Source organism: Colletotrichum paranaense (genome assembly GCF_030867605.1).
Source record: "Colletotrichum paranaense strain IMI 384185 chromosome Unknown Scaffold_7.1, whole genome shotgun sequence".
Classification (NCBI taxonomy): Eukaryota; Fungi; Ascomycota; class Sordariomycetes; order Glomerellales; family Glomerellaceae; genus Colletotrichum; species Colletotrichum paranaense.
This window is the reverse complement of record NW_026848965.1, coordinates 640799-655711: the sequence shown is the minus strand read 5'-3', so window position 1 is coordinate 655711 and position 14913 is coordinate 640799. Positions and strand designations below refer to the sequence as shown.

The following is a 14913-nucleotide window of genomic DNA, read 5'->3' as shown; positions in this document are numbered from 1 at the left end:
TCTCCGACTGTGTCACACCCGCACCCAAAGATCTAAATATGTCCGCCACGAGGCAAGAGATATGAGGTAAGGGAGGCATGCGCAGCTCAGGAAAGCAAACACGAGTTGTCTCTCGTGATGGAGAACCACCGTCATGAAGGGTTGAGTGACAAGGCGTAAGTTGTGAATCATCACCTGCCAGCCAACTCGGGTGATGTGATTCACTACTTGGTATACAGCGTGCCGCCTTCGAGACCGTATAAAGAGGAAGCCTCGCCAATCTTGCCGTCGGTGAGAAGCTCATAAGAACGCATCTCGATCACCCAAACTTTCACACCATCCGAAGATCCTCCTGATACTCCCAAGAACGTGCCAGACAACTTCACCAAAATGCTCCTCCCAAGCTCTACATCCCTCCTCTTCCTCTTCCTCGCCTTCACCGCAGCAGCAGCAACCTCCCAGTCAACACCCACCCCTTCTCCATCCCAACCACCGATCGACGACGGCACAGTCTGCCCCGGGTCCACGATCCCCTGCTGGGAAGGCTGCATGCCGCCCGACGGCGTCTGCTGCCACGGCTCCTCCAAGACCTGGTGGTGCCAAAAGGGCGATACGTGCGGCAAAAGCGAAGCCGCCGGCTGCTTCCACCCACCGAAACGAGCCTCCTCCTCTTCCTCTTCCTCCTCCTCAGCCCCTACAATAAGCGGCGACTCCCTCGCTACGGCCACAGAGAGCGCGACGAGACCGAGTCTGACGGCAGCGACAACGACGACGACGACGACGACGACGACCGGCACCCAGCTTCCTACGTGCGTCTTCCAGATCCCGCCCATCGTACAGAGGCAGCAACGGGAAAAGGTAACAACGACAGTGTCGGCGTGTCCCACCGAGCTGACCTCGGCCACTTCCGTCCCGGGTGCCGCTGGGGGATCCGGGCCGGCGGCGATGGGTCAGTCGTGGGCGGTTCTCACGTTGATCGGTGTCGCGGTCGGTTTCGTGATGATGCTGGTCTGAATGGGCAGAGTTTCTAGATCCAGGTTAGCTTCCAATCAAACTGGCCGTTGTGTACTTTTCGTGCTTTATGAGAGCTGTGAATTCCCATCGTCCTGGAAAAGTTCGAAAACTATGTCAGAATGATTAAAGGCTCACTCAAGAGCCCGTTTCTATCCAAATCCCGCCACCTTCCTTATGCGAGAACTCTGAGAAAGGGGTTAGCCATCACACGGGCGACCAAAGGAGGTGTCAGAACAGAAACCAGGGACGCGGTACGACGTCCCCGTGCTGGCATTAGAAGCGTGTAAACTGATAAAATGGACGAATCAACTCGAGTTTCCTTTCTCTTTCATCTCTTCCTCTGTCTTCTGTGTGTGTGTCTCTCTCCCCCGCCCCTCCCATTTGGGCCCTCTGGTCGCCTCATAAAACGTTGTATGCGCAACACGCGCGTTCACTCATCCGCATTTCGAAAAGACCCCGTTGTCCAGATATTTGTAGATGCGCGCGGCAGCAAAAACCGCAGACTAACTGTTTCCAGTATTCAGTCTACAGTCCGGCACTACCCAATGCTGAAACGCCGGTCCCGCAGTACGCCGAGGGTTGACGGGGGATCTTGCGAATGCCCTCTCTCTCACCAAAACAAAAAAGACGTCGACAAACACACATCGATGCGCAGCTCTACCCAACTGATGGGCCGTATTATAAATCGTGAGGGGCGTTATATATAAGTGGTTGTTTTTGAGAGGTTGATCGTGTAAGGGTCAGCGAAGCCATAGGCTCCGTATTTATGACTCCTGGTTGACGGTTTGCTAGTAGAAGAGGTCAGCATTCGTGTCCCAACTCAAAGTTTCTCCCCAAATGGATCTCAAGGAGTAGATCTGGTAGGGTATGCACGTACGACAAGCCAGTCCATGCCCTCCGTGACACCGCTGCCGTCGACCGCGGAGCAGGCCATGATGCTCCAGTTCCGATCGCGCAGCTCGCCCAGGCGCAGCGCCTCCGAAATCTCGCCCGCGCCCTTGGCGCCGGGCTGGTCCTGCTTGTTGGCAAAGACGAGGAGCGAAGCGTCCTTGAGCTCCTCCTCGTTGAGCATGGCGCCCAGCTCCTCGGCCGCAGTCTGCAGACGCTCGATATCGGTCGAGTCGACGACGAAGATGACGGCCGCCGTGTTGGCGTAGTAACACCGCCAGTAGGGGCGAATGCTGGTTTGACCACCTAGATCCTATAGTCGTGGTCGCGCATGGCTGCTGTCAGTCTCTTTCTCTCTCTTCTTCTGTCTCTCTCGCTTGCGTGTGGTGTTGCAGAGAAGGGTGCATCGGAGAATGGCGGCATACCCAAACGTTGAAATTGAGGTTTTTGTATGTGACGGACTCGACGTTGAATCCTATCGTCGGGATCGTGGTGACAACCTCACCGATCTGGAAAGTTCAGAAGAAGGTTAGTCCAAGGTACTTTACGAGATGCACACCTTAAATGACGGCGGAGAGGGAAGTGTGCCGCAGAACTCACCTTCAGTCTGTACAAAAGTGTCGTCTTGCCAGCGTTATCCTGTAGAACACGGTGGTTTGTCAGCCTTGCGTCTCCACGTTTCGGACGCATCACGGGGGGAAAGCTGAGCGGGAGGATATGCGTACCAGTCCCAAGATCAGGATGCGAATCTCCTTCTTCGACCACACGAGGCCCGACAGCCATGACATGCTTGCGCCCATTTTGAAAGATGGTTTTTTGATTCTCGACAGGAACTCGGTGTGGGATGAGGTGTGGTCGTGGTGTAAACTCGGAGCTTTCGTAGGGATGCGAAAGGCCGTGTGCGGGTTCGGGGGTTGAGTTGCGACTTGTCTTCTGTCACAATATACGCGGTTGGCTTCGGGACAGGATGGTCGCGGAGGTTTAAGGTAGGTAAGGTAAGGTTGGTGGTGGTAGCAAAAGGTGGCTTGTTTCCCAAGGGGCGAGCAGCAGCAGCAGCAAAAGTAGAATGACGAAAGCTGACCAAAGAAAAAGCTCCGCCCGCTTTGCTGGAATTATGTACAAACGCAGGGCCTTTACCCGTTGGTGAAGAATAGGAGAGCACGAAAGGGGTTTGAGAGAAAAGGGCGATAAATGTTCCGTGGCGTTCAGGGGCAAAAAATAAGAAGAAGTATCTAGCCTCTCCCCTTCTTCACTGTTTCCAAGAGTTTGGCTTAATTCGTCGTGAGCTTCGTTTCGTCGAGCTGTCTTTCTTGTCTTTACGAGTAGCAGACAAAGGGCCGTTGCAAAAGAATCTCGGATGGCTTGACTTCCCCCCCTAAGGCGTACCAGTAAAGGTAAGGTAGCGGAACGGGTCCCCCCTAATTGACAGTTTTTAAGACATGCATGGATGGGAAACCTGGGCGTCCAAACGGGTCCGCGGGCTGCCAATGCTGGGATCGTCGGCCGCTCGAGCCTATCGGCATGTCAGGGATTATCACATAAGCAGACTCTGAACTCTCATGCCTGAGGCACCAGAGTCCATTGTCTTATCTAATCAGCACCTGACCGAAAAAGGAAAAAAAACCAAGCAGGAGCGAGCCACACGGCTGAGCCTCAAGAGGCGAGTGACCTCCCCCCTCCCCCCACCAGGCTCCGAAAGCGTGACCGACTCCACCTTGTGCCCTGTCCACCAATCAAGGCGACTGCGGGCTCGCTAACCTAGTGCGCCTTGTGCACAAGAATTTCTCATTTCTAGTGGTGAGATCGATTCAACCCATCCCATCTGGAGAACAACTGCCACCCCAAAGGACTCGCACCAGTTTGATCAGCCAACAAGCCGTCAAAATGCCGGTACGTTGATAGATTACGCCCCTTCGCTCGCCCTCTCGTTCAAACGGCCCTCTTCGACGCGATGATGATGTCTCCCCTCGACCGAATCTACCGACATATTGCGTCCACGCGATACGACAAAATGCGTCATCTGTGGACGGAGTTCACGATGGAGGAGTGAGGGGCAAACATCATCAACACAATCGAGGAAGGCGAACGAGAGGAAGACGAGGAAATCCAATACAAACAAGCAGAATGCTGACAAGATCCCCCGCGATACAGAGCCACAAGTCTTTCCGCACGAAGCAGAAGCTCGCCAAGGCGCAGAAGCAGAACCGCCCCATTCCCCAATGGATTCGCCTTCGCACCGGTAACACTATTCGGTACGATACACCCTCCCTCTGTTCCTCCCAGAAAGCCTCTCTTTTGTCTCGATCTCGAAACGGATCAAAACGCGAAGGGAGTCTTTCACATGGCAGAAACAACACCCCACCAAACATCACAAAACTAACATCCCCATCACAGCTACAACGCGAAGCGTCGTCACTGGCGCAAGACCCGCCTCGGCATCTAAACGCCTCGCCTCCTTCTCTCAAGAAAATCCCTTACCCTATCCTGCGGGACTTCCATATCAAAACCATGGATGCCGCCGACCGAACGACGACGCCGCGCTCGACTTGGGGGAAGCAAACCTTTCACATCAAATGGGGAGGGGTTCAACTCTGATGGACTCAAATACCCACTGGCTCGAGTCCTGAATTCGTGGGGGAAGTCTTTTTTGACAAACAGGAATGGAGGGGAAACAAAATGGATGCCCGGTTCGGCTAGACTCTACGTATTGCATGTTACGGTCATAGGGAAAGGAAATGCAAAATTTGCCTCTGAAGAGATGAGGCCCCCACGATTCACCATTCTCGTTCGCTCAGTACATGTTGTGATGCGACACCTCGAAGGACCGCGATGCATATCGAGGAGTACCTCCTCGCCCTCACCGGCAGGTACTGATTCCGAGCCTCCATTTGTGGTCTCCAATCAGGCCATCGCGATGCCTTCCCTGGTTTTGAGAAGCCACTGGCAGCATCTCAAGCTCGAGCAGGTCTACCCTAGCACACCATAGTGACGTTGATTCCCGAGTTATTCACGGCCATCTGACTTCCCAGTTTCCAATGACTCACTGTTGACGAATCACGAGCCCTTGTCGATGGTATGACGAGCCAAGTGAGGTTTGGTCGTCAGCCTTGCTGTGTCATGTTCGAAAGTAATTAAAGTCACCTCCGCCCAGGGCACATACAGGCAGCCGACCTCGATATCTGATTTGGTCGCAACCTCCAAAGGATCTTATGGACAAACGCAACAATATCACCGACCACCAAGTCAATACTTTAGACGCGAAATCAAACTTCTTTGCCTTGCTATGAATTTGTAGCAAAATCAACTGGGACGCACGCATAACTGCTGCGCATGGGATGGATGACCTTGTGTTAAGCGCCTTTCATCAACCAAGCGTCCCGTTCCATACGGGACGTGAATTCCTGACCTGTGGAGCAACCCGCAAACTTTCCAGGGTAACCGAAAAACGAATCAATGAGCGATCGTCAAAACGCCGGAGTACGATGCATCACACATTAGGTGCGCAGAGCAATGTCCGAAGAGTAGTTTAACCCAGACTCCGGCTCTTTTCCACCAATTCATTTGTCGTGATATTTAACGGTCCTCGGCCCACTCATTCTCGCGGCGGATCTGCTCCTCCTCTTCGGGGGTGAAGTCGTTGGTAATGTTGAAGGTCTTGCGGATCTCCTCGGGCGACTTGCCCTTGATCATGTTGGCAACGGTCTTGCAGCCAACGTCGAGGAGAGGCTTGATGTCCAGGTAGTTGGAAGCCTGTCGTAATATTAGCTTAATGCAAGGACATGTGACAGTAACGGGCAACATACGAGGATGATCTCGAAGAGCATCTCCTGGTCGACCTGCATGAACTTCTGGTCCCACTCCTCGATCTCGGTGGTCTTCTTGCGAGCATCGTTCTCGTCATCGGCGGTCTGAACGGGATCGGCGCGGTGGTGGTCACACCACTCGATGACCTTGCGAAGGACCGCCTCGTTGACCTGGGAGGAAATGTCAGCGCTTGTCGATCATTCGGTCGAGAGGCGAGAGGCGGCGACACATACGTTAGGAATGGGAATGGGGTTCTCCTGGCTGATGGCATCATCACCAACATCCTCGAGCATGTTCTTGATGAGCATGGAGCGCTCAGCGACAACGCGATCTAGACAAGATGCGTTAGCAAGGGTCTGGTCAAGACCGAGCTCGCGGGCGGAAGGAGGGGTCTGACGTACCAACGGGGATCGTGATGTTATCGTTGGACTGAACCCAGATCTTGGCGTCTTTCTTCTCGGCGGCCATTTTGTCTAGTAATTTGGGTAACTGCGATGTAGAATATCTTGGAGCGGTCAGCTTGGAGTTGGTAGACGGCGATGGTTGACTAGTGATGATTGATCGAAGTATTGAAGTTGTTTCTGGAGGATGGTGGGGGAAACTAGAAGTCGACCGGCGGGGAAGGAAGCAGCGGGAGCCGGGACTATATAGGCCTTACGTTTATGATTCGGAGACAGAATGAGAAGGTGAAGATTTTGTATGCGACCGGCGACAGTTGTTTGATTGGAGAGAGGCGAACAAACGAAGTAGTGAATAAGTGATCGGAGATGGCTTTTGTTGCATCAGACGTTAGGTTGGACGGTTTTGAGGGTCGGGGCGGCCAGGCTGTTGGTTGTGGAGAAGTGGGAAGGCAGAGAGCGTCGCTACCCGTAGAAGTTGAGGGAGCAGCAGGCAGAGGTGAGGGCGGAAGGTGCTTTCATTGGTTCAAGGCGGCGGGACCTGTTTGTACTCCTGGGTCTCTACATCTGTTGCCTGGAGAACTCTATATGGCTCGAGGTACCTACCCTTTGGTGCCTTTCAGAAGGCCTCAATGGAGTCGGTGGACCCGCAAAGGCACAGCACATCAATGGACATGACTTGGAAATGAACAATCCCCTCTCGTCCAACCTGGAAGACAGCAAGAGAAAAGAAAGTGTCACGCAAGAAGAGCCTGAGGCAGAAGCTTCCTGGCGGTGTTGAATTCCATTACCTTGCTGAAAACAGTTTCGGTGACTCTTCGCCGAGTGCAACTCACTTTTGTGCGCAAGAGCAAGGACGGAGGCACAGATGGCCCCCTTATGTAATCCTAGCCAAAGAGATGTTGTAAGCTTGAACAGATATTATCCCTTCTCTCTTTCTCCCTGGCATGATGTACGAGGGATTCTCATTGCTGCTTGCAAAGACTCAAAAATGGCATCAGCAGCAAAAGTCCAGAAGTTATACCATATTATTCCTTGTTGCAGATTGTGCTGCTACCTAGGTACCTATCCTCCTCGTTGGCTCCAGGCAAATTCCGAGGTAGCCTGAAGGACTCCGATCAAGCTGATTCACTACAACCCAGGCACCTTAGGTAAGCTTCAGCCTGTGCCTTATCTTCTAGAGGGCCTAGGCACCCCCGGAGGTGATGCCCATTGAAAGAGTTTTCACAAAGGCATTGCTTCAAAGGGGCAGTCAGATTCCCTCTAGAGAAAGGAAAAAGGGAAGCTCGATATTGCTGGACTTAAGGTAGCAACTTTCCTGTTCCCTCGGGCTTTTTACCCTAAGCTAGTAACTTTGCCTGTGCGGTCAAGGTACCTTGTGTAGACGAAGCTCAACATAAGATTTTGAGCCAGCCTGGATGCCGTACTTTGACGCTGGTCAAAAGAGATCAGCTTGGGAGGTAGCCTGTGATTTCCTTGGAGACAACTTAGAATAGAAGAGAATGGCGGTAAACATCCGGAGCGAGGGCGGGCCTGCTAGATCTATATGTTATCCCATGACCTCTGAGGTGATACCTGCTGAGAGGGTCTCGTGATTAAGGAAGCTAGATTCGGCCAAGCATCGTTCTTTTCTCCCGCTCTGCCACACTTAGAGAGAGGAAAACCAGTATAATCCAAATCTCTGGCTCGCGAATTACCGAGTGATAAGTTCAAAGGTCACAGGATTCGGACTTTGGTGCAATGCGACCTGATACAGACTTCTTGCAATAGACTGCAGTTGCTTGGCATCTCTCCGCAAGCGACAAACCAGTTTTCGGAGCCGGACAGACGATTAATGCCGGCATACCTTACTCGGACCAGAACCTCGTCGCCGCTAAGCTAAAGGCCGGCCGAGGAGACCGGCAAGGCAGAACCGGGGGCGGTGGAGACGGCCGGTAAGGTAACGCCAAGGTCTATTCCTGCGAGTGCCGTATCTGCGGAGACGAGCACTGTCTCCTCTTGCCAATGGTTGCATCGTGAATAAAATGCTTCTCAGCGGATGGCCTTAAGTCGAAAACGCTCCCGGGTCGATGCTTGCTAATGGCGTCTGGTGCCTACCTTCCTTGTGATGTTCCTTGTTTCTCTGTCTCGGTTCATGGAGTGAGCGACTAGGTTTGCCTTCACTGCTGGGTGACCAGAATGGCATCAACTGAAGGTATACGAAAAATGTCGTGGATAAGCTCTCGTACCAAGCTCTCGTATCGAAGGAAATGTCCGACAAGAATCTGGAGCTGGCCAGGGTGTGGACACGGAAAGACAGGGCCGACGGCGAAAGCGAGCTGCAAGCACTTTAGGGAGCCTGTCTTCTCCACGGATCTGAACCCCCGCGACGCGCGAGCAGGGCAACGCCAATCTGATGGTGCGAGACACTGAAGATGGCGGCATATGGTCTAACATTCCTGGTCCTCTGATTGTGCAGAGGAAGTGTACTGCTTCAGGATACAGATGGCACTCTGTAAGTTATCTTGCTTGCTCATGTACGTGAGGACCCAATCTCTCGGAACAGGGCAAAGCGTGGAATGCATCAATGGTGACTGGGCCGGTTTCATGGGGACGCGCCAGTGGGAGTGGGCGGCGCGCCTGCGTCCGTGAAATTTAATGATTCGCAATTCATAGCGCCGGATGTTGATGGGGCCTGCGATCCCGAAGCTTCCGTCGGCGGACCATAGGGGCGAACGCGACTACGACCGCGGATGCGCAGATGGCGTCCCGGGATTGGCATTATTACGTTCGTCTGATATCAATATCGGCCTTTTTCACCAGACGAACGGACAGAGCGTTAGGGACGGGTGGCATGGCTTTGTTTGATGCGACTCCCAGAGATATGTTGTAGACAAGTATCCGGTCACCAACTGGCAAAAAGTCAAAAGTTAGCAAGTTGTTGACAGGCAGCCCCCATGCTGGGCGGATGGGGAATGATGCATAATGACAGCAAGACATGATGGAAAGACGTGGTTCGAGAAACCTGCTGACTGGGTTGGTATTATTTGGTTGGCTGTCCGGGGAAAGGGGGTGGTGTCCCCTGGCGAGGGTTTGGAGTGGTGGACGAAGAGAATGGAAGAAGTAGAAGCTTTGGATGGGGCCACCTCGCTCACAATACACGTACTGACTGGACACTTTCTGTGTGTGGTGATGGCCCTATGAGCCACGCTGGCAGTGGCATGCACCCTCTCAGTCCCAGGTGCTGGTCGGTGGCAGTCTGCCTTGCCCGTTTTAGGGGTTAGCGCCCCCAACTGAAGGTCCTAGCGAGAAGAGCTTGGCAGGGAACAGGGGGCCGTTGCAGCGGACTCGGGAGCGCACACTCTCCAAAAGTCGGGCTCGGTTTTCTTTTCTTTTGATTTCTGCCAGCCAGCAACCACATCGCGGACTCGTGCGTGACGCTTCGCTTCACCGTGGAACGGGAGGGTTGTGTGTGTTGGGAGCTGGGTTGGCGATCCCTGTACCTGAAGTGTGCCGTGGAATAAGCATTCTATTCTCCCAGACGTGGCAGGAAGGTACCTCCTTATTCGTACGGATACCGGTACCTACCTTACACCGGGTAAGAAGGTACGAATACATACAGTCGGGAAAAGGGAAGGAACAAACACACGACGGGAGCTGCCAGTTGCAACTGCCCACAACCTGGGAGGAAATGACAATCGCCCACCCGCCTTACCTCCCTGGTCCTTAGACTCTCCCATCATTGGAGCTCCCAACCTTGACACATCCCTCCTGCAGTCCTTTCATCCATCCATCCCTCCTCCTCTCCCGTCACCTCACTTACCAAGTTACCAACTACCTACCATCCCTAGGTACCTAAGGTAGGTAGGTACGTAGCACTCAGCAGACCTCACTCCGTGAGATAGTCACACCCTGAGCTCACATCTCATCTCACCTGGCTCCTCTGGTGGGAACTTGCAAAGGCAAGAAATCAAACAACAAATGCCCCAAGCACCAAACAGAAGCAAGAGCAGCCTCAGCAGGGGCCATGTGCCCGCTAAAGTAGTCTCAGAGATTGCGGATACACCCTCATATGGATAGTTCTGGGCCTATTGCTCGGGAACTGCTCCTTACGCTGCTTACAAAATACACGTACCGACCAGGTTGTAAGAGCAAGGTTATCTCTTCTCCCTTCTCCATAACCCTGCAAAGTCCCCTCCAAGGTCCAAAAGAGCTGCGGTGCGGGTGCGGGTGCGCTTGCGGGCTGACAGAGCGTGGGAGCGACACTCAGTCACTTTCTCGACCCGAGTCCGCGCAAAAAATATCCTGACCATCACTCTACCTGACCTTACCTGACCTTGGACTTATTTACCTGGCCTTGCCTTGCTTTAGTCGCACCTCGACCTGCGCACCTCTTTTCTTTTCCCTTTGCTTTTCTCCCACCACCCTCACCGGGCCTCACCTTGCAAATGATAATATTTTTCCCTTCTCTGTGACCATCCTTCTTCTTGCCATTACCGTACTTTAACCCCCACCTCTCCCTCCTTGACCTCTGCTGCGCCTGGCAAACCATCGCATACCTGGCTCCTGTAGATGCGCCTCTCCTCCTGATGATGCGACGTTGCGACATACCCTCCTTTTCGCAACGAACCTCCCGCTGGCCTGGCTCCGCCTAATACTCGACACCTGGCTACTTTCAGCCTTCGATCACGAACCGATGCCCGAGCTACGCGCAGCAACTACTACCAGATAATAATCGAGAGCACCTGGAGTCATGTGGCGGAGAGCGTACCTATTTCTGGTGCTGGTCAGGCTGTGGTTCGCCTTGTCGCCCAGCTACCTGCACCCCGACGAGAATTTCCAGGGCCCAGAGGTCATCGCAGGTACGTTCAGCTTTTTTTTTTTTTTTTTTTTGCAGCTGCTGCATCCCGTTGCCTGGGTAGAGCGTGCCCAGCTCTCGGTTTGGCGTCATGGAGCTTCCTACCTCATAGCTCGGATCGAGTTTAGGCGCTCGTTCTCGTTTAATAGGACCTATACTAACGGCGTGGCGCAGGCCAAATCTTTAGTTACCCGGTACGGCACACATGGGAATTCACGAATGAGCACCCGATACGAAGCGTCTTCCCCTTATGGCCCGTCTACGGCCTGCCCATGATGTTGCTGAGATGGCTGTGGATCGGTAACGGCAAGGACGGCGAGATCCCCCCAATCGCAGTCTTTTGGACCCTTCGCGTCCTCATGTTCGTCACCAGCTTCGTGCTGGAGGATTGGGCCATTCATGAGCTCATCAGCTCTCCACGACACCGTCGCGTTGCTGTGCTACTGGTCGCCTCGTCCTATGTCACATGGACGTACCAGACGCACACATTCTCCAACTCGGTGGAGTGTCTCGTCGTTGCTTGGTGCTTGGTCTTGATTCAGCGCATTGTCGAGAGCCCGGTAAGGACCCCCTGGGCACGATTTTGTGGGCACCAACATGTGAAAGCTAACTAACGATTGTGACAGCAACAATCATCGCTTCTTGCTTCTACGATTCTCGGCATAGTGGCCGTCTTTGGATTGTTTAATAGAATTACTTTCCCGGCGTTCTTGTTGATTCCGGGACTTCGCTTGATACCCCATTTTCTGAATAGGTACGTCCGTCTAGGCACCATGACATCAGGGGACCGCCCACTAACAACCCACCAGACCCATGTCCTTCGCCGTGATGGTGTTGGCAGCTTTTACAACTACCTTGGTCGCCATCACCCTGGATACGGCATTCTACCTCCCTGAACCCATCAAGTGGGCAGACCTCATCTCACGGCCAGTCATCACACCACTCAACAACCTCATGTACAACATCGACACAGACAACCTTGCGCAGCATGGGTTGCACCCCTGGTACCAGCACCTACTGGTCAACATTCCCATGCTGATCGGCCCAGCTGCGATGTTGCTCTTCACTCAGCCATACCTCTCATTACGACTCTACTCGGCCATCTCTGGTGTCTTTGTGCTGTCTATCTTCCAGCACCAGGAAGCACGATTCCTGCTGCCCACCGTCCCGCTCATCCTCTCATCAGTGCACCTTCCGAAGAATCGGACTGTCGTTCGCGTGTGGATCGGGGTGTGGCTTGCTTTCAACTTGATCTTTGGCATTCTCATGGGTGTCTACCATCAAGGCGGTATCGTGCCGGGCCAGGTATTCCTGAGCAAGCAGCCAGACGCGACGCAGGCCGTCTGGTGGAAGACCTATACGCCACCCATTTGGCTTCTTAACGGCAAGAATGAGGTCCTCACGACACGCGACGTGATGGGTATGAAGGGCGACACGCTCCTCGAGGAGCTGACCAAGTTGGCTACCTGCGACACGCCGGCGGATCGACGCAATTCGGAGTATTTGAAGGAGAAGAACGGGACATATCTGATCGCACCAGCATCAGCGACGTGGATAGACCCCTACCTTCCCAACAAGGGACTGAAAGGCCTACGATTCCGCGAGGTATGGCGTTACAGGCAACACTTGAACTTAGACGACCTCGACTTTGGAGACGACGGCATCTGGAACACCCTGACGAGGGTGATTGGCCGACGTGGCCTCGTCGCCTGGCGTGTGACGAAGAGTTGCAAGTGAGGGCGGGTTGTGGAGGAGACTCAAAAGCAATGAATGAAAAGATTTGAACGTTTTGATGATTGAAAAGCATTCGATCCTTCGAAAGCAAATGGTATCGTGACTATGTGATGTGGTCCTTTCTTTGTCCCTGTTTGTGACTAACACCCATAAATATCTCGAGCGCCGTACCGATGGCGCCAATTTTGATTTCATTACACAAGGCCTCTGTTTTTTGTGAGACCCTTTACATTCTTTAGGGAGCTCCCCCAGTTCCGATTCCATCCCATCATTTGTCTGCGAACAGCCTACAGCGCATACCAAGCGCTTCGTTAGACGCCAGACCTCGTCGAGTTCGCCGGCATTCATCCAGGAATATGCCGGGGGACCACCTGGCCCACATGGATCCGTTTGTGTCGTCTTTTGAGAAGGGTTAGGCACGATGGCGATGTGCCGTAACCCCCTAATATCATCAAGACGCAGCTAGACGGACGAGAACAACTGGACCAAACTCCTTGCCGAGCAATAGTCCTCACGCCGCCACGCTCGTCTTATTCACATCCACAGCGAAATACCAATTCCCCGAGACGTTCATCGTCCCCAGCTTGCTCTTCATCCAGCAGACGTGGTTGCCGTAGTAATCGCCCCACCCGGCCCCGACGCAGTCGTCGCCCTTTGACGCGCAGAGGTCGATGCAGGCGGCCATGGTGGTTGCGTTCTCCGAGGTGAGGTCGGTGGCGCCGTCGGCCGAGTTGAAGTCGTGGCCGCATATCATGCGGAATGTGCGTTTGGGGGCGTCGGGGGAGCTGTAGGTTACGTTGTCTGCGGCGGGGCAGGTGATTGTTGCGTTTGCGGTTGACGTTGCTGGTGTTGTTGTTGAGTTGCTGGTTTGGGGTATTAGTTTGGTGAGACTTTTGGGTACGTGGTTTTTGTTTGAGTGATATGGGATGAAATGGCAAAAGGGAGGGGGGGGGATGAGATGAAAAGGGGATGATTTGTGAAGAGACAAAAGTGTGAACGTACCCTGACGAAGACTTGTTCTCGCTCTTCTTCATCGCCAACCCTACCCCAAGACCGACGGCGATGGCGGCCACGACGAGGACGATAGCGACCCCCATGACGACGTAGCACACCTTCCTACGCATCCCACATACTGTGGCCTTCTTGCCCTTCCCGGAGCCATCCCCGTCGAGAGATCCGGACCCGTACCCCGGCGACCCGGGCGGCGGCTTGTGATACCCAGGCGGATGCTGCTGGCCCGCGGCGGCATAGTAATACGGCGCGGCGGAGGCGACGGACGGCGAGGACGAAACCTCGAGGTTGGGGTTCTGCTTGTGGTAGTGGTGCCACGATAAAGGGTCGTCCGCGACCTCGGGGAAGGTTGTGGTCTTGGCTTCCGAGTGGTTGTATGGGGAGACCTCGGGCAGGTGGATGTCGTTGTTTGTGCGGTTCCAGGCGTTTGGCTCGGCTACTTCGAGGCCGGATTCGTAGACCTGCTGGTTCTGGTACTGTGGGTTTGATGTTGCGGCGGGTGATGAGGTTGCCGCTGTGTTTGTGTTGTTTGTTGGGGCCGTCATTTTGAGAAACTTCTCGGATGCCCTTGGCCTTGGGCCCTCCATGGCCGATCTCCCCTTCTCCTCGAGAGAGAGGAGACTATTATGTGGGTTTTTGTTGTTCTGTGTCCCTCAGACTCTCTCTGTCTCCTCTTAGCTCCGTCCAGGCTCCAGCTTACTGCGCCTCCTTCTGCGTGTGAGATTCCCTCGCTCTTTTTTGCAAAATGTCTGCCTGAATCCCTCAGTCCGAGAGGTGCGTTCTCTTGGACGTCAAAGTGAAGGAACTTTGGTGAAACAAAACCCCATAGCTTGTTGTAAGTGATGTGTGTTCGCCAAGAGATATTCCCGTACGATGCGAATAGGTTAGAACCCCCCTTTTGTTTGCGGAGAAGACAACCGAGTCCAGCCAAGTGCGTGAGCCAGGGTATGTATTGTAGGATGGAAGTGTGGAAAGAAAGCGAAGAATGGAGATGGGAAAATAAGCAGGAAGAGCGAAAGGGGAGAAGCGTGAAGGGAAGAACGGGAGAGGGCTGCCGGCATACAAATTAAAACCCCAGGAGGAAGGCCAGAACAATGGAGGTAAGCACTGTAAGCAAGACCAAAAAAAGCAAAAAACGGGCTGGCGAGGAACTAACTACCTTACAGGCTATGGTCCACAGTCCCGCTGATGGACTGAATCCCCCCCCCTGCCCGGGGGGCAAGCTTATAGTTTAATACGACGAGTTTG

At 53.8% G+C, this 14913-nt stretch overlaps 7 protein-coding genes across 7 annotated transcripts; 3 read left to right on the top strand and 4 right to left on the bottom strand.

Annotated features, from left to right (window-relative positions):
• Nucleotides 1-203: 203 nt before the first annotated feature.
• On the bottom strand, nt 204-812 carry CPAR01_09020 (uncharacterized protein; the record flags this gene model as incomplete). The annotated part of the gene is made up of 1 exon (XM_060493286.1): nt 204-812. The coding sequence occupies one exon, from the start codon at nt 810-812 to the stop codon at nt 204-206; it is 609 nt and encodes a 202-aa protein (XP_060347416.1).
• Nucleotides 813-1289: 477 nt separating this feature from the next.
• On the top strand, nt 1290-1700 carry CPAR01_09019 (uncharacterized protein; the record flags this gene model as incomplete). Its single annotated transcript, XM_060493285.1, has 1 exon — nt 1290-1700. The coding sequence occupies one exon, from the start codon at nt 1290-1292 to the stop codon at nt 1698-1700; it is 411 nt and encodes a 136-aa protein (XP_060347415.1).
• Nucleotides 1701-1757: 57 nt separating this feature from the next.
• On the bottom strand, nt 1758-2681 carry CPAR01_09018 (ADP-ribosylation factor-like protein 1; the record flags this gene model as incomplete). The annotated part of the gene is made up of 5 exons (XM_060493284.1): nt 1758-1781; nt 1871-2194; nt 2307-2390; nt 2482-2520; nt 2607-2681. 5 exons carry the CDS (start codon nt 2679-2681, stop codon nt 1758-1760), a joined length of 546 nt encoding a protein of 181 aa, XP_060347414.1.
• Nucleotides 2682-4005: 1324 nt separating this feature from the next.
• On the top strand, nt 4006-4324 carry CPAR01_09017 (uncharacterized protein; the record flags this gene model as incomplete). The annotated part of the gene is made up of 2 exons (XM_060493283.1): nt 4006-4133; nt 4276-4324. The coding sequence occupies 2 exons, from the start codon at nt 4006-4008 to the stop codon at nt 4322-4324; spliced, it is 177 nt and encodes a 58-aa protein (XP_060347413.1).
• A 1130-nt stretch (nt 4325-5454) lies between these two features.
• Nucleotides 5455-6153, bottom strand: CPAR01_09016 (Skp1 family protein; the record flags this gene model as incomplete). The annotated part of the gene is made up of 4 exons (XM_060493282.1): nt 5455-5631; nt 5685-5855; nt 5919-6016; nt 6087-6153. 4 exons carry the CDS (start codon nt 6151-6153, stop codon nt 5455-5457), a joined length of 513 nt encoding a protein of 170 aa, XP_060347412.1.
• Nucleotides 6154-10815: 4662 nt separating this feature from the next.
• Nucleotides 10816-12657, top strand: CPAR01_09015 (Alg9-like mannosyltransferase; the record flags this gene model as incomplete). The annotated part of the gene is made up of 4 exons (XM_060493281.1): nt 10816-10924; nt 11095-11480; nt 11547-11674; nt 11730-12657. The coding sequence occupies 4 exons, from the start codon at nt 10816-10818 to the stop codon at nt 12655-12657; spliced, it is 1551 nt and encodes a 516-aa protein (XP_060347411.1).
• Nucleotides 12658-13165: 508 nt separating this feature from the next.
• CPAR01_09014 (uncharacterized protein) lies at nt 13166-14210 on the bottom strand (the record flags this gene model as incomplete). Its single annotated transcript, XM_060493280.1, has 2 exons — nt 13166-13517; nt 13657-14210. The coding sequence occupies 2 exons, from the start codon at nt 14208-14210 to the stop codon at nt 13166-13168; spliced, it is 906 nt and encodes a 301-aa protein (XP_060347410.1).
• Nucleotides 14211-14913: the final 703 nt, after the last annotated feature.